At 37.9% G+C, this 19,515-nt stretch overlaps 1 protein-coding gene across 1 annotated transcript in view; it reads right to left on the bottom strand.

Annotated features, from left to right (window-relative positions):
* Positions 1 to 19,515, bottom strand: part of LOC136879866 (tubulin polyglutamylase ttll6) — a 651,223-nt gene that overhangs the window by 156,625 nt on the left and 475,083 nt on the right. The window contains exon 10 of the mRNA XM_067153263.2: positions 6,678 to 6,856. Coding sequence (XP_067009364.2) covers positions 6,678 to 6,856 — 179 coding nt within the window. The remainder of the gene's footprint in view (positions 1 to 6,677; positions 6,857 to 19,515) is intronic.

Below are 19,515 nucleotides of genomic sequence, written 5' to 3'. Positions count from 1 at the left end.
CAAATTTCGTGGCAGGGCCGGGAATCAAACCTGGACCTCCGGGGGTGACAGCTCATCACACTAACCACTACACCACAGAGGCGAATACAAATTTAATTTTACAGGGAGAAAAAAGAGAAATACGTTTTTTTTAAATTTTGTGTGGCTATTTCTAGCCGAGTGCAGCCCTTGTAAGGCAGACCCTCCGATGAGGGTGGGCGGCATCTGCCATTTTGTAGGACACTGCGTGTTATTGTGGTGGAGGATAGTGTTATGTGTGGTGTGTGAATTGCAGGGATGTTGGGGACAGCACAAACACCCAGCCCCCGGGCCAATGGAATTAACCAATTAAGGTTCAAATCCCTGACCCAGCCGGGAATCGAACCCGGGACCCTCTGAACCGAAGGCCAGTACGCTGACCATTCAGCCAACGAGTCGGACAGAAATACAGTGAAACAATGCTAAATATTTGCATAACGGGCATAACATCGCTCACCAAACAGCAGCTTCAATACGAATGTCAAAATATCAGATGTGCGGAGGAAAAGACTGGATCGCTGATAATTGGTGAAAGGGCGATTAAACCCAAAGTTATTTATGAGCGCAATCTCGGTTCGCTTATTGGATACTCTGAGGCACAATTAAAGGAATCGGTAAGAAGTGACAAACTCGCTATCAGTTTTCTCTGCTTCTTTCGTGAATTAATTATTTCGTTTGAGCATATTGTAAGAAATACGTTGTAAAAAATAAGTGAAACCTCTTGGTCTATCCTTGATCTCATATCTGTTTACTGCGTTCTGAAATTACTAGTTTTAATGAATTTTTATAGTTTTCATATTCGAATGTGTTGCAATGAGCAGGCGAGACAGATCAGTAAAGAGAACTCTAGTGGCACTTGCCGGAAGTATCTCGGGACGAGTCTAGTGTGCTGTATTTCCCGGCCTTGCGTATCTCGTAGGCAACGGTCAAACTCTGACCTCAAAATTGGGTCTCCTATTTCATCAGCATCAACAGCCTCAAATTATCTACATCTTTACCTTGATGCACAACTGTTGGATACGCTCCTGCCATCTTTCTGCTTTGTCTTCTTTCCCTAGAAGTGGCTTTCCATCTGAGCTCTTAATATTCATACACCTAGATTTCCTTTCTCCAAAGGTTTCCGCGATTTTCCTGTATGCAGCATCTACCTTTACCAGGACCATCCATCGACATCCTTGTACTTCTCCTTCAGCCATTCTTCCTTAGCTACCTTGCACTTTCTATCCACTTGATTCTTTAATCACCTGTATTCTTTTCTGCCCTCTTCATTTCTAGCATTTCATCGTTCATCAATCAGGACTAGTATATCCCGAGTTACCCACTGATTCTTAGTTGATCTTTTCTTCCTTCCTAACATTTCTTCAGCAGCCCTACTGACTTGATTTTTCATGACTGTCAACTCTTCCTCTATTGTGTTTCCTTCAGCCTTTTCATTTAGCCCTTGTGCAACATGTTCTTTGAAATAATCCCTCATACTCTTTTCCTTCAACTTGTCTAGATCCCATCTATTTGCATTCTTTCCTTTCTTCAATTTCTTCAGCTTCAGATGGCATTTCATGACCAACAAGTTGTGGTCAGAGTCCACATCTGTTCCTGGGAAAGTTTTGTAATCCAAGACCTCGTTTCTGAATCTCTGCCTAATCATGATGAAGTCTATTTGATACCTTCCAGTGTCTCCAGGTCTCGTCCACATATACAGCCGTCGTTTGTAGTGTTTGCACCGAGTATTGGCATGGACTAAATTATTATCAGTGCAGAATTCAACCAGCCGACTTCCTCTTTCGTTCCTTTGTCCCAATCCAAATTCTTCTACTGAATTACCTTCTCTTCCTTGGCCTACCACTGCATTCCAGTCTCCCATAATTCGATTCTCATCACCTTTTACATATTGTATTAAATCTTCCATCTCAAGATTGTGGCAGGCATTGGTTTGGTGTCTATCTTGACGATAATAATTCTTTCACCGTGCTGGTCGTAGTAGCTTACCTGCTGCCCTATTTTCTTATTCATTATTAATCTAACTCCTGCATTTCCCCTGTTTGATTTTGTGTTGATAATTCAGTAGTCGCCAGACCAAAAATCCTGTTCTTCCTGCCAACGTACTTCACTTAAACCAACTACATCTAACTTTAGTCTATCCATCTCCCTTTTCAGTTTCTCTAACCTACCATAATGATTCAAACTTCTAACATTCCGTGTTCCGACTCGCAGAATGTCAGTATCCATTTTCCTGACGATCGCCCCCTCTTGTGTAGTCCCCACCCAGAGATCTGAATGGGGGACTAGTTTACCTCGGGAATATTTTACCCGGGAGGAAGCCATCATCAGTACATCATTTATACAGAGAGAACTGTATGTCCTCAGGAGGTAGTTACAACTGTAGCTTCCCGTTGCTTTCAGCCGTGCAGCAGTATCAACACAGCTAAGCCATGTTGAGTGTTATTACAAGGCCGTATCAGTCAATCATCTAGACTGCCGCCCTTGCAACTACCGAAAGGCTGCTACCCCCCTTTCGATGAACCATTCCTTAGTCTGGTCTCTCAACAGATACCCATCCGATATGGTTGCACCTGCAGCTCGGCTATCTGCTTCATGGGGACACGTAAGCCTCCCAACCATGGCAAGGACACACGGTTTACAGGGGAGTTCCATTCGTAATTCTATTATATCTTATCCTAGCTTCATTACATATATTTCCTCATAGATTACTCCTTAATACCCCTGATACGGACATCTCTCTATCCTCATACATCAGGGTAACATTACTCAAATATCATTTGCGGAGTTCATGACTGATTATCGACGATGTAGTACGATCCCTGTTATTCCTCTTTGCCCAATTTATGCTTGATTAGTTATCTGAGGTTAGTCTCCACGAATGAACATCAGGGTGTAAATTTACATTCCCCTAAATTTTAACTATTACGTATATGTAATTATTACGTGGTCCCAAACCACTATTGAAAATGAAAATCCACAGCCTGTTTCCAGACATCTGACCGGGTCAAGAATGGAATGAATGGCCCCCCCCATTTAGCAGTGAGGATAGGAATTGTGCCGGTTGCCATAGCCTGTTGCACTCTTCTGGGGCAATGATTAATGACTGACAGTTGAAATGAAATGATACTGGAGAGTGTTGCTTGAATGAAAGACGATGGGGAAAACCGGAGTACCCAGAGAAAAACCTGTCCCGCCTCCACTTTGTCCAGCACAAATCTCACATGGAGCAAACAGGATTTGAACTACGGAACCCAGCGGAGAAAGGCCGGTGCACTGCCACCTGAGCCACGGAGGTTTCTACCAAACCGTTATTAGCACAATATAATTTAGACACTTATTTAATTAATTAGAACTGCAATTTTAACAATAAGTTTAGACCGTTATTTAGCATTCATTAATTAATTCAATTTTTATTAACACATTATTTGGAACCCAATTAGAAATTTGGTATGTCATTAGTAACTCATAGTCATCTTAGTTATTTTATCCATTTAAGGCTCAAATTTTAACACTGTTTACATATTAATATTGCATTTTTACTCCTGATAATTTAATCCATTTAAAACAACTGGCAAAATCTCAGCATTTTGGTATTTTTATTATTATCATTCGATCTTCTGTATGTAAATCACATATTTAAGTACAATGGCACTTTCACATCTCTGGATTTATCATAACATACCTAGTTCCTAATATTAAAGTATAACAAAGACCAATGAGGTCGAGAAATTCATTTAAATAATAATAATAATGTTATGTGCTTTACGTCCCACTAACTACTTTTAAGGTCTTCGGAGACGCCGAGGTGCCGGAATTTAGTCCCGCAGGAGTTCTTTTACGTGCCAGTAAATCTACAGACACGGGGCTGTCGTATTTGAGCACCTTCAAATACCACCGGACTGAGCCAGGATCGAACCTGCCAAGTTGGGGTTAGAAGGCCAGCGCCTTAACCGTCTGAGCCACTCAGCCCGGCGAGAAATTCATTTAGTATAAACTGGGTTTGAATAAGACTCTCCGAAACAAATAATAAACAAATTAAATTAACCCAAATCAAATTTATGCCTAACAAACAAACATTAATTAAATGATATAAACCATTTTAACTTCATGTACAAAAACAAGCATTAATTAATACATCTACCCCCTGTTAACACTTAATCTAATTATGTCCCTCCATCTTATGTTAAATAAATCATGGAACCGAGAAACGGTCCATGTTTTACATTAGGTAACCATTATTAATCTACTTAATTCCCCAACTCACCCCGATAACATTCCCACATAATTAAACAAATCATGGTACTCATCACTGTGTAAAATTCCTGTGTTGGACGAATAAAAGTCCACAGGCCCTCATCCGCCTTACACTGCCATCATTTTGGCCGTTTAAGAAATGGAGCTCAATTAATCCTGTGCACTTATTATTTAAACAATCTTAAACTAAATTTTCTACCAGAAGTTATACATTATTTTGATTCACAGGTGCCTAAAACCATCTGCTCTTTCACTAACACTTTCTTAGTTCCTGCCCGCACTAGGAACTGCTGATACTAATGACGAAGTATCGTATCACGCGACCTGGCGCGGCTTGCGATTGTCAAATACGGCACTTCTGAAATGTTATCTAGGCCGTCTAGTGTTCGTTTCGCTGACTCAGTTTCCTCCACATGTGATGAAGTCTCCCGTCCCATGTGAAATATTCCAAGTGCATGCTAGGCACAATGCCTTCTTACAACTGTTACCGTCAACTGCCGATAATTGATATTATTCTCACTGACTTCCAATGATATAAGAATCATCGTAAAGTTAAACTGAACTGATCACTGTTTAGATCACAAATATGACTAATCATATTTGAGTTTACTATAACCAGCTTAAGTACTGGGTGGATAAATTTGTATGGAGCAGCAGAAGTTTGACCTACAACTCTGTCCACCTGTTGTGTGTCTAGTCACTCAAGTCACTCTTATTTATACTTGCTTGGCCAATTCTTCCTATTCATCAGAGGTCAACCCTAAGAGAGGAGGTAGTTTTCTTAAATCGGTATTTATAAGCGGACTTGAATGTTAAAATTTTACCACAGAATGGTCTGATAATGTACTCTCACATGTTGTAATCATATCCAAATTCGATCATAGGTTAATAAGATATCAATGGATATCCGTCCTCCACGTTTCGCGCATTTTGAGTGTTGCTGCTGGCATGGTATAGTTCTGACCAATAGCAATCCAGTTGGGGTCGATTCCTAGAAATTGATACCTTAATTTATGAAACTTATTGTCAATCATCATGGCGATGATCTTCTAAAATTCCCACATTTGAAATACTGCAGTTTGAATATTTTATTTGTTATTAATTTCAAAGATAGCTGGATTTCATATTTGCTGATTCAAAGCTGTCACACCTGGGGTAGATCCAAAAGTTATCAGAATTTTTAAATTTATTTTTTTAGAAATTTTGCTTTACGTCACACCGACACAGATAGGTCTTATGGCAACGATGGGATAGGAAAGGCCCGCGAGTGGCAAGGAAGCAGTCGTGGCCTTAATTAAGGTACAGTCCCAACATTTGCCTGGTGTGAAAATGGGAAACCACGGAAAACCATTTTTAGAGCTGCGGACAGTGGGGTTCAAGCCCACTATCTCCCGGATGCAAGCCCACAGCTGTGCGCTCCTAACCACTCGGCCAACTCGCCCGGTACCAGAATTTTGTCACTGGCCATAAACTAAAGCGGGTCTTTTAAATGTTCCCATCGCCAACCTGACGACTACATGCCCGTAGGCTAGGAAAATGTGTTTCAACACTTCTGAGAATCTGTGTCGTAGTGCAAACTTGCCTTATTCAGAAATAACAGTCTTCTCTTCCTGATAACAATTAGCCTATCTGTTAATGCTCTCCCTTTTCCAGTATCATAAATAAGGGGGCAGACACTTTGTGTACTTTCCGTCAAGATAACATCTTAACTAGCCAGGCTTTGTACCAGGGAAATTGTCCACTGCTATTGTACGTTTAATGTCCCTGGCTCCAGGTCTGTCTGAATATTCTTGCAGATGTGGTAATATTTCACCAGCAAGCCCCAGCCTTATAATATGTATTTCAGTCTTCCAATATTCTATCAATTCATATAAATTGTATCAAATCATGATGAGATAGCCCTTCCCACATGGGTACAATATAATAATATTACCTTTTTATATTTCTTGTATTGGATAGCGAGATACTGTAATTGGTCAGTTTTCAAGAATTTCTAGGTCCCCAATTTACTAGTTCTAATGATGTCTTATCTCTTTTTCATATAGGCTGCCTGGCCCAAGGCTGTAAAATTCTGCTCGGTTTGCCTGGAAGGATGTGGGGAGGTCGAAAAATGTAAGAAGCGAGATTTCCACTTTTGGAGGTGCACGACCCTGAGGTTCACTCAGCCTACACAAAAAATGAGTACCAGGTTAATTCCTGGGGCAAAGGCGGCCGGGCATAGAGCTAACCACTTTATTGCACCAAGTGTAGAAGATACGGAGAGTGGAAGCCTTTACTTTCCACCCTTCCCAGGGCTTTCATGGCCTGTATGGAGATGACTTTGCTATCCCTTTTCCATATATTTAATTCTTTCTTAGATATGCAATTCCTTAGATAATAATGGAGAGGAAATAGTAGGAACTCACCTGGAATCTTTAGGAAGACCCTGTAACAGTCTTTCTCTCACTTTTCTGCGATCTTCTACCAAAATTTTCTTCTTATCAGGATGACAAAAGTTAAGGATTTCAAATGTATCCATTAATAGACATTCCTTAATTTCCTTGTCAATTTGTGCATCAGTATGAAAACTGGGGGAGTGGTTCACCTGCAAAATAGGAAGAGAAAAGAGACATCAATTTATTGATCTACCTCAATAATTATCCTAATGACTGTAGTCTGTGTCAGCATTTGAGTGAAAGCCATGTATACTTGTAAACAGATGATCAAGTTATAAATTTACTTTTGCACAAAGTAGTTTTTGGTTCATGTAACAATCTACCATATCATTTTTATCTTTTAGAACAGCAATTAGATCAAATTATTTACAACCAACTTCCTAGTTTATTTCAATTTTTCTCTCCCAAACTTAAGTTCTTCCATGAAGGTAACCCCTAAAGAAAGTATATTAATGTGTGAAATTATTGTTATTATTATTATTATTATTATTATTATTATTATTATTATTATTATTATTATTATTATTATTATTATTATTATTATTATTATTATTATTATTAATTTTATTATTATTATTATTATTATGCACAATAAATGGATGTGTATTGTACCCGTAAAAATGTGTTCATATCTTTAAGGCGCTTGACATTAAATTAAAGAGCATGATTCTTAACCTAGGGAGTGGCTTTATCATTGGAGCTGGTACAGAGAGAGGTATAGTTATCAATTTGAGAGATTATTTTGATAAATTGAGTTTATTGATCAACAGAAGCAAGTTCATATCACCTTCGTACAGCAGCGTGGAAGTGTCGTGGCTGGTTGGTACCTCCAAGTCCTGGGATGGTGCTGGACATCGACTGAGCAGGGACCACACCTGCTCGGATGAGGAGTTCTGGAATGTCTGGAGGTTCTGGAAATGTCTCGACATTCTGGAAGTCTCGACGTTCTGCAATGTCCCGAAGATTGGCACACGTTCCTGGGTTCGATTCGAGACGTAATCCACACTTGAATTTCATGTACGGCACTCCACACTTTCAGGGCACTGTCTGAACAGATATGACCTTTTAATTATGGTTACTGCACTCTAGATATTAAATCAAAACGTTCTGGAATAATCACTCGAAGAACAAGTACTGGTAGAAATGCAAGTTCATAATGCAAGCTCACTGTAAGTCAGAATGTTCTAGAGGATGACTGTCACTGCAGTCCTAAACGCATAGTTCTGAAGATTTAAAACATGTTGGCAATGCACTGAATAAGTAGCACTCGGAAACTGTCCTGTTCCGTCAATAGACGAAGTGAATAGCCATTAAAGAAAATAATATTTGAAAGAAAAAGTCTGACTTCATAAATTATGGATCACTCAAAATACTGGAAAGTTCTATGCTTTCTGGGAACGCGATATGCGTATTCTGAATTGTCACAGTCTTTAAGAATCAAAACATAAGTCCCTGTGCAGCACTTGGAAAGTATTGCATATTTCACAATTCAACGTAATGTTGAATGTCCCCTAAGTTTCATAGTCTTTACAAGGCGTAACTTCAATGAGGCACTTGAAAAAAACAAGTCACATCATTCACACGAAAGTTTATGTTGGTAGGACACAAGTTCATCCTACACGCTCGGAAAGTTTCAATGTTCCAGAAATTGATTTTAAAAAATACAAGTTCGAATAAGTTTGAAACGTAAGTTCAATGCGGTACACAACACTCGTGAAAATTCAAAGTCCTTCCAATCGTCGTCGAATAAGTAAGTCCCTATGTGGCACTTAAAAAAAAAACAAAGTTCCAATGTGTAGAAATAACAAAGTTCCAATGTGCCAAAATATTAAAGTCCCAACACGACATTCGAAGAAAATAAAATTCCGATGACAATGTTCCAGTATGTCACCTTAAGAAAATAATAAAGTCTTGTCGCGACACTTGGCGAAAATAACTAAGTTCCAATGAGACGCTTCAGAAAATAACAGAGTTCTTATATGGCACTTTAACAAAATATCAAAGTCTAATCACGACACACGAAAAAGAACAAAGTTCCAATGTGTCAATATGACAAACTTCCAATACGATGCTCGCAGAAAACAAAGTCCCATTCAGGCACTTCAAGAATATGATAAAGTCCCGATACAACACTTAGAGAAAATACCGAAATACTTGTATTTCGCAGACTGTCAACTAGAAGTTCGACACACACAATACTTCTCTTGTCACCCGTGTCACAGAGACGGCGGAGTGACAGACACTGAATTCGTAGGTCGGGTGGTCCTCCTTTTATACACGTTCGCATGGAAGTGTCTAGAACTCGGGTACTATCTACCCTTATAACTTCTATAATACTCAGTGGATTTTCTTGAAATCTTAACAGATGATGTCCATTGTAAGGGCTTTTAAGATGGCAGTGTCAAAATAGCGATAAAGTAGCTCGAAATGTACTTTTGAGGATGAGCTGGAACATTACCATATATGGTAGCGGGTAGCTGGCTTACGGCGGCCACGTCACTCGCTGGGTACGTCACTGCGTTCGGCGGGCTGCCTGCCTTCCATCTCGCGCGAAGTTCAACAAACATACTTCGGACTTCTGTCGTAGCGGTGTTCCCGGTACAGTATGTGTAAATGTGCTGAAACTGATGAACTGTTCAATGTGCTATTGTTGCTATTTTTAACCCTCCTAGTGCCATGCGTTTTTATACGGGGTACTCTATGAATTCAACCCACTTTAAAACTAAAGGCTAAATAAGATGAACCATAATTCTCCAAATTTTAAACCCTATAACTCAAATTAGAACAGAATATACTTTTCAAGTTCAGACCTCTAAAGTTACCTAAAATATTCAGGAACTCACCTAAGAATGGTGTGGCAGGATGTCGTAAGATGCGTACTGGTAGACGTAAAAAGAAAAAATGGAATTTTCTGTCTAGTATTTATTGAATATTATTAACAGTATCTACAAGAAATTTTTTATGTATTTACACTTCTTCAGTCACTACCACTTTTAACACTTGTGAAACTCCAAACATATTGGACGGGGCCCACGTTTGCACTTTGCGCACTGTAAATGGGAACTTTTCACTGGTCTACCATTTTCTTTCTAGACATGGCACATCATTTCAGGTTATGTTTCAGAATATTTTCCAGTAGCATTCCGGAAGGCACCTCCCAGAAGGCAACTTGATGTCTTTGGAGTGTACAGACTAGGAAACGGTAGCGCTGACGCTAACGTATACACAAAGATGCACATGAGATGCTGTCAGTTGGTACAATTTTTATTCACATCTATTTACAAATTCAACACACATAACCTCAATCACTGCTGTCACAACAAAACACTCACATCACAAACTGCCATTAAAAAAAAATGTCAATCGTTGCATGTGGAGATAGAACCTTGAAACACAGTTGAAACAGTTGACTACTGACTGCTTACATCAGCATGTCAGTTAACCACAACACGTGTTCACCAGTGAAACTCCTGTTGAACAATAACTCGTCGTTAATATCAAGACCACTTCCTTATATATGTGCCTGGCCAGGCTTCTGGAAAGCTACATTACTTTCTCAAAAATTCAAGAGTGTCTGATACATAGATTATAATGTACAGAATATTCTGCATCGTTCACGTCTACCTGTACCATTCTGGAAGTTACAGCGTTTTTCACAATTATGGATTATAAATTATACATACAGGTAAGAATAAATTATATAATATTAATTTACAAGTACTTACATTAAGTGAACTCATATGAATATTTATGTACAACACATGTTTCATGACATAACCTCACAAACAGCGCAATCATATCGTATGTACATATGATGTAATAATAATAATAATAATACTAAATGGATGTAAACACTTCATAGTTATATATTACTAATAATAATAATAATAATAATAATAATAATAATAATAATAATAATAATAATAATAATAATAATAATAATAATAATAATAACACAACCCAGCATTTTTAAACATTTTATTTTGTAGAATGAGGTGTAATAGGTGATCTTAAGGGACACTGGGACTGAAATTTTGGCAAAATATATGAAAAATATTGATTTTTGTTTTTTTCCATATTAATACACCCCTAACCCCTGCGGATCAGATAGCAGTGTTTTACCTGAATTCTGCAATTTTTAAAGCTCTAGCATAGCTTTTAAATGCCTGGCATGCAGTCCTTTAAACGCCCACTTTCTTTCGACTCACGATCAGTGCACATTAGTGGTGTATTCAATCAGATTTCTTTATTTCATTTCATAGGAATAATTCAAAAAGGCCTCCTACATCTGTCGGTCTGCATTGTGCTGCTTTCTAGTGGAGGAATGTGTCAACCATGTAGCAAAGAGAAGGGGAACAGGCTTGCGACAGGTGGTACAGACTTGGAAGCTGAAATGTGTACAACTTGGTGGTCAGACAGGTGGTCTTACTAATGCCACGATAACAAAACTTACAAATTATTATAGGAATGCAATAGTACAGAACATAACTAATATTGCAGATATGAAGAAAGCAGTGTATGCCACTACATGTCAACTGACAGTAAGGCCCAGCACGGGAAGTGTCCTAAGGTTCTGAGTCTTGGTGCTTTTATAATCAAGTACCACAGCAGGTAAAACCTCACAGAGCCATGACAAAATGACTGTAAAGCTTTCAGAACCTTTAGTTGTAAAGATTATGCCTGTTTATGAAAGGCTGGCATCAGATGAGCTACTATCCAGATGCATCCGGTGTTCTACTCAAAATCAGAATGAGTCTCTGCATTCTGTTATCTGGAGGAATTGCCCAAAAGAGATTTTTATTTCATGGAGGAGACTTGACATTTCTGTTTGTAATGCTGTAGCAGAATTCAACATGGGGTGTAGTGCAACAAGAGAGTTGAAATCAGGAATAACACAAACTTCAGTATCTCATGTCACAGCACAAGCACTTTGTACCAGGCAGTACACCTCCACGCCACGAATTCAAAGATTGCGCCAGTTGAAATCCCTCTACAGGAGGAAGCCTGAACTTTAACAAACTATATTAACTCAATGGTTTCTCGGAAGATGTCTCTATTGTAAATTTTGAAGTGTTCTGAACTATGTCTATTTCGATTTGTATTTGTTTGCTCTGTAGCAAGAAGTGTGGACATTCTCTTCTAGATGGCACTACTTAAGAACTATAATTATGCACCCTAGTGCGAAGTGAAGGAACTGTTTTTTTGACAAATTTGGTATTCATAAGTTTGTTCTTTGTTAAATTTCTTTCATTCATTTTTTGGGTTGGCAGTATAACCCTTCTCTTTCCGCCAGTTTTGAATTTAACCAATCAGTAATTTCTGTAATTAATTTTCCTCCAATCATAGCTTTCTTCCTCAGGTTTCCATGTGTAATTCCTAGTCTACCAATAAAGTTGAAGGAGTGTGCCTATTCATTCTTGAAAGGTCTCGAATTTTCCACAAGGGTATAAAAACCGCTGATTTTCTTGTCTCCAGGCCACTTCAGTAATATCTTTCTCAGTGTGGGAATATATAGCAGGGGGCGGGAAGCGCCTCTTTCTCCAAGCAGTAGTTCATCTACAAGGTAATGGCCTGTTAACATCTTCATTTCTTGCTAGCTCAGCAGTTTAACTCTCGGGGAGGGTTCGAAACCTTTAGTATGTAACCTACCCTTTTAAAATGTAAATTCTTTTCTGTCTATCTACAAATTACTAATCTGTAAAGCGGGGATAGAGAGTGCTTCACACTCTCGAACTCCCCTTCATTTTGAATTTGAGGTGACTATGTTTTCGTAACCGTTTTTCTCTTCCTTCGTAAAGTCTTAAACTTATTTGCCAACTAGTCACCTCCATAGATTGGGATTAGCCCCTGTATCATCGACCTAGCGCCACATAGGTTTTAGACAAAACCTTTGTGTAGGAGTGCAAGTTATCGCCTCCATTCAATCTTGTATTATGGGCCAGTAATGTAACCTGATGTTTTGTTTTCCTCATGTAAAGGCCCTGTAGGTTGGGTATCAAATACCCCTGTTTCTTAGTGTGCCTTGAGGGCAGTCTGAACTGAAGGTTTTAGCCTTTGATAGGCTGGTAATATTGAGAGCGGTTCTGCTCTTTTCTGTAACATTGTAATTAGGAGCAAGTGCTCCATGTACTTAGAGGTTTTCTACCCTGTAGCTTTTGTGATTGTGAGCTGAGAGCTCAAGAGTTAATGAATTCGGGCCGTAGTCCAATATAGGTAAAAATCACTTAACTGGTTTTCGGTACAGCGGCTGTATACCTGATTGTCTTTGTTATTTCCCCTAGTGGGAACCGGTTAAATATTCTCTAAATTGTGTACCTGATTTAACTTGTTGTTATTTGTTGTATGCTCAAAATTCTATGCTACCATTGTTAAGTTTTGAAAATATAACCTTGTTAAAATTTTAATTCATCTTTCGTGCTTCTGTACTTGAGACCTATTCCAACCCGCACCTTCTTTCACCTCTGCAAATCCACAAAACTCCGTAACACACTTAAAAGATGTGACAGTCGCAGGAAGTATGAAAGTCTGCGGTCATAAATGGAGAAGCGAAAGACATGTCAACGGAAGGTGAAACTGACCAAAACGAAGGAGGCTGCAAAACAGAAGAAGGAGGGTGTCCCTTATGCTGCAGGACAGTTCTAATGTCTTTGGTAGCCTGAAACCTTGTAAATTGTCCATTATTTTAGAAAATGGCTTTTTTCTCTGATTCACTTTTTCAGGCATTCAAAATGTTACATGCATCATAAATCTTATGATATTGCTTTCAAAATGTGCATGTATTATCTTCATTGGAATAACTATAAACCTGCGGATTGATTTTAGGATTGCACTTTTGATCTGGCTGCAAAAAATTTTCAAACTTAAAAAATTGAAGATTTTTTGTAGAATAAAACTTGGATATAAAAAAAATTATTTCTTCATACTCATTAATGCAATTCAAAGCTGAATCCGTAGGTTTCTTCCAATTGTTTTAGTGCAATAGAATATTACCTAAAAGTTACACTATCTTGATTGGTTTAATGCAGCAGACCTTTATAAATATAGAATAATTTGCACATGAAAATGTACAAAATAATTAATATCTCAAGAATTCATCAACTTGCAATGCTCAAATTTCCCACAGTGGTTTATATTATGACTATTCATAAGCATATAAAATTTCAAAGCTGTACCTCAGTTCATATAGAATTTGGAAATTTCAGTCCCAGTGTCCCTTAACTAATTTTGGGTCACTGAACACGAATCCGTTGTCCGTTTCTACGTATCTCGTCACATTTTCTCGCAATAGGTATATCGATATAAGAGATAGACCTGAATATTGTATATAAAAAGTACAAAAAAAGTTGATAATTTTGAAAATATTTATAATTTTTTGTATTATTATATATATTTTGATTGAATATTGTCTTGAATTATTATATACAATGAATAATTATTGTGTATAAAATTACAATGAAGTATTTAGCATTTATTGTAATATAATACTGATTTACATAAAACACATAAACAAATAACTCTGAGGCAATGAAAGCAATTTATGTTGACAATTAAACATGATTTACAAGTGAAAAGTGTAACTTTTATTCAGTAGCTTTATGAATTCATAAATGTGAACAAAATAAACGTTAACAGTCCTAGATGTCCCCTTGGAATGAACGCTTGGCTGCCCAGCGTCTGACTGCATCAAGTTTGTCTTCTCTTTTCAAACACCAACTGTAGTCGGCCATCAATGGTTCATCCCACCTCACCTGGTACATTCTTTCTGCCTCCTTGATGTCCTGGTAGAACCTCTCTCGCATCTCTTCACTAACAGCCCCAAAATTTTCCGGAAAGTGATAGAGATGAGAATGAAGGAAGTGCAATTTCAGACTCATTCTACACCCCAACTCTCTCATATCATCCAACATCTTTTTCACTATTGTTTTGTATTGTTCATCCCTTACATTTCCTAGGAACTTTGTTATGACGTCTCTTATTGAATTCCACGCAGCGTGTTCCACCACATTCATCGTCTGTTCAAAGTTTTTGTCTTTCAGAAGCTTTCTAATTTGTGGTCCATTAAAAATGCCTTCCTCGAATTTTGCATCAGATAAATGTGGAAATTTGCTTGCAATGTACTTGAAACAGGGGCTACTTTTGTCCAAGGCCTTAACAAACTGCTTCATGATTCCCAGTTTGATGTGTAGCGCTGGAAAAATCATTTTTTGTGTCAAAACTTGTCTCTTGGGCCAGGAAGGTGTGTGTGGCGACTACTGTGTGTGAGCCTGTGATATCCGTAGTAGATAATGGTGTAAGATGCAGTGAAAAATGTGGCAAATGCAGAAGAGTAGTTAAAAATGGGATTCTGTGTCGTAAGTGTGATGAATGGTACCATTTTCGCTGTGCAAATATTGTAAATAGGACTGATATTGAAGAAAGTGAGTGGCTGTGTCCCGAGTGTAAACAAACTGACAGTGAGGCAGAACAACAAGAAAGAGAGACTTACGAAACTATAATTAAGATTTTAGGAGTGCTACAAGAGGACTTATGCGCTCTGAAACATGAAAATGAAAGCTTAAAGGACAGAATAAAGAAACTGGAAGATAAAGAAGACATTGGAGATGAAAGATCGCCGTGGACGGAAGTGACGCGTGGTCATTTTAGGCCTAATGTTAAACATATGAGAGAAACTACGAACAACTTAAAACCGGGAAAAAACTCTTTGCAGTGCCAAAATAGATTTCAGTTTTTGCAGCAAGTTCCAGAAGAAGACACACCAAGTTTTCCAAATAATTTTAAATCCAGTGGAGGTAAGCTACAGAAGAAAACCAACCGAAAGTCAAGATCGCCAAAGATTCATCTCTACGCAGACAGTCAAGGGCGGGGTATGGCAGAAGGCTTCAAGGATGAGCTGCAGAATCCAGAGACTGAGGTTTTAGGACTAATAAAACCAGGTGCCAAAACTGAAGACGTCCTTTCAAGTTGTGATCCTGTGTTAGAGAAGGACAATTATGTGGTGATTGTGAGTGGTACAAGGGACATTGCTGCAAATGAAGGTGAGGAATTAATTACGACTCTCAGAGGTAAGATTTCTAAACTACCTGACTCAAAAGTAATTGTAGTAAATGTGCCACCCAGGTTTGACCTTTTAGAGGACTCATGTGTGAACAAAGCTGTACATGATGTAAATATAAAAATCAAGAGATTAAGTAAGAGTTTTAGAAATGTCTATGTAGTAGATACTTTAGGTCTTGGCAGGCAAATGTTCACTAGGCATGGGTTACATCTAAATGGTAATGGAAAAGCAACTCTCTGTAGACAAATTGCTACAATTATCAACAGAGATTTGCAAACTAATCTGTACTTAACAAAACCCATACCACTAAACTGGCACATACAGGGAAACTTGCCAGAAAACCCAGACCCTTAAATCAAGATCTATGTACAAGGATCTGGGTTCCAGGGAAGTTCTCAACTCATGAGTCAAACGTTACCCAATTGCAACAGTCAAGTTTTAGGGAGGAAGGAGGTCTGAGATTGCTCTTGGTAAACTGTCAGAGTGTAGTAAATAAACAATTAAAATTCGGTACATTGATGGAATCTTATGAGACGGATGTGGTGATAGGAGTGGAATCGTGGTTGAGAGAAGGGGTGGGTAATACAGAAGTATTTCCAGAAGGGTATACAGTCTACCGTAGAGACCGAGGAGATAAAAAAGGGAGGAGGGGTATTTATTCTGGTGAAGGAAACTTATTGTTCGCATGAATGGTTTACTGATGAAAGGGATGAAATATTAGGGATAAAATTAGTTTGTGATAATATGAAGGAGGTGGGAATTATAGGAACATATAGGCCTGGAAGAGAGGAAAGAGACATGGAAATATTTGAGAAAATAATGGATTATACTCATAAAAACAATAATGATACGGTAATAATTGGGGGAGATCTAAACTTGCCTGAAGTTGAATGGAATGGAGCTGCAAGTGAAGCCCATGAACAGAAACTGGCAAATAAGTTAATTTGGGAGGGAGGATTTACACAAGTAGTACAAGAACCAACTCGTCTCAATAACTTGCTAGATGTATTCTTGGTTAAACCATGGGAAATTGTTGATAAAACTGAGGTAATTGAAGGAATAGGTGACCATAAGGCTGTAATAATGGATGTAGGACTTGTACCAAAAAGGCTTAATAAGAGGGTCACAAAAGACAAGAAATTATACAGAAAAACTAAAGTTGATGAATTTGGGACTTACCTTAAATCACAATTCAGTTGTTGGATAAGTGAAGGGAATAATGTGGATACACTTTGGGCTAAATTTAAAGGAATCATTTGGGAAGGAGAGAAGAGATTTGTACCTGTTAAGAAGGGTAAAATGACCTCAGACCCTGTTTATTACACAAGTGAAATAAGAAAATTAAAAAGAAAATGTAGAATAATAAACAGGAAAATCAAAGAAAGTAGGGAGAGTAGAGAAAGTAGAAAACAGCTAATGAGGGAACTGAATAGAGTGAAAAAGGAAGCAAAAGAGAATTATATGAATGGCATTCTTCAAGAGGGTAATGACCACAAAGGGAAATGGAAAAAGCTGTATTCATATATTAGGAATCAAAAAGGAAAAGGAATCCAAATTCCTACAATGGTGGGAGAAGGGGGTGAACACTATTTAACAGATACTGAGAAAGCAAACCTCTTTAGTAGGGAATTCCGAGATTCAGTAGAAGATTGTCAGGACTTGGAAACCGTAACAGAAGATAGAGAGGGAGAGACACAAAGGGAAACAAGAAGCTTCTTTCACAAATGAAGATATTTTCAGAGAAATCCAACTGCTTCAGCAAGAAAAAGCAGCAGGAAGTGATCAAATTACTGGGGAGGTATTAAAGACAATGGGGTGGTATATAGTGCCTTATTTAAAATTTCTCTTTGACTATGTCATAAATAATAGTGTCATACCAAAGGAATGGAAGGAATCTATAATAATACCAATTTATAAAGGAAAGGGTGATAAAAGGAAACCAGAGAACTACAGACCAATCAGCCTGACCAGTATAGTTTGTAAAATACTGGAGAGTTTAATAACAAATTACATCAGAGGGATATGTGATGATAAAAATTGTTTCATGAGGAGCCAGTATGGATTTAGAAAGAAATTTTCTTGTGAGGCACAACTGGTAGGATTTCAGCAGGACATATCAGATCAGTTAGATTCAGGAGGCCAGTTAGATTGCATAGCCATAGATCTTTCCAAAGCCTTTGATAGAGTGGAACATGGAATATTATTAAAGAAATTGGAGGGAATAGGATTGGATGTAAGGGTTATACGTTGGATAAGAACATTTCTAAATTCAAGGGTTCAGAAAGTCAAAGTAGGAAATAATATATCACAGGAAGAGAAAGTCTGGAAGGGAATTGCACAGGGTAGTATAATCGGTCCGTTACTTTTCTTAATATACGCAAATGATTTAGGGAACAATATAACATCGAAAATAAGATTGTATACAGATGACATAATTGTTTATAGGGAAATAAATAACATTGAGGATTGTTCAGAATTACAAAGGGACCTTGACAGTATCCAAGAATGGGTTGAAGAAAATAATATGAAGATTAATGGAGGCATATCAACTGTTACAACATTTACAAACAGGAGCTTTAAAACTGAATTTGAATATACTTTGGATGAGGTAGTTATTTAATTATCCTTGATATCTATGCCTGAGGTAGTTATCCCAAAAGATGGCAAGTGCAAATACTTAGGTGTGAGATTTGAAAGTAATCTGCACTGGAAGGGTCATGTTGATGACATTGTTGGGAAAGCATACAGATCGTTACATGTCATAATGAGACTACTTAAAGGATGCAACAAAGAATTAAAAGAAAAAAGTTACTTAAGTATGGTTCGTCCATTATTGGAACATGCAAACAGTGTTTGGGATCCTCACCATGAATACCTAAAAAAAGAACTAGATGGTGTGCAGAGGAAAGCAGCAAGGTTTGTAACAGGGGATTTCAGGAGAAAGAGTAGTGTATCAGAAATGTTAGAGGAACTTGGGTGGGAAACTTTAAGTAAGAGAAGGGAGAAAACTAGACTTATAGGATTATATAGAGCCTATACAGGAGAAGAAGCATGGGGAGATATCCGTGAGAGGCTTCGGTTGGAAAATAATTATATTGGTAGAACTGACCACAAGTACAAAATTAGAAGGAATTTTAATAGAAGCGATTGGGGTAAATTTTCTTTCATTGGGAAGGGCGTGAAGGAGTGGAACAGTTTACCAGGGGTAGTGTTTGATCCTTTTCCAAAATCTGTACAGATATTCAAGAAGAGAATAAACAACAACAGAGATAATAAATTAAATGTTAGAGGGCATTCGACCAGTGCAGGATATAGTAAATAATAAATGTGTGTGATTAAATTAATTCCATCCCCTGGTCTAAGGAGTTTGGACAGCCCAAGTAGGGGACTGCCTGTAGGGGTGAAGTACAGTGGGGACTTCGAGGGCCCTGGGACCGCTACGGTAACTGTGAAGGCCCTTCAGGAACTCTGAAAAGTGGTGGCAAAAGGGGCTCTGGTTAAGACGCAGCAGGTCGTTATGCTACTTAGGTTCCAAAATGGGTAAAATATAAATATGTAAATAAATTCAGTGTTAATTTTTATCTTATACCAGTTGTATAGTATTATTAGAAGTAATTTCACATACTGTACTGTATATGAGTTGACTATGTTTGTAAGATATTATAAGTAGAATTTTGTAAACAATATAAATTTATTAAGGATGATGTGTGTGTTTAATAGAAAAAATTATTAGCGTAAATTGTATAATATTGT

Source organism: Anabrus simplex, chromosome 1 (assembly GCF_040414725.1).
Source record: "Anabrus simplex isolate iqAnaSimp1 chromosome 1, ASM4041472v1, whole genome shotgun sequence".
Lineage (NCBI taxonomy): Eukaryota > Metazoa > Arthropoda > Insecta > Orthoptera > Tettigoniidae > Anabrus > Anabrus simplex.
Note: the sequence above shows the minus strand (reverse complement) of the source record. Positions and strands in the feature narration are given on the sequence as shown.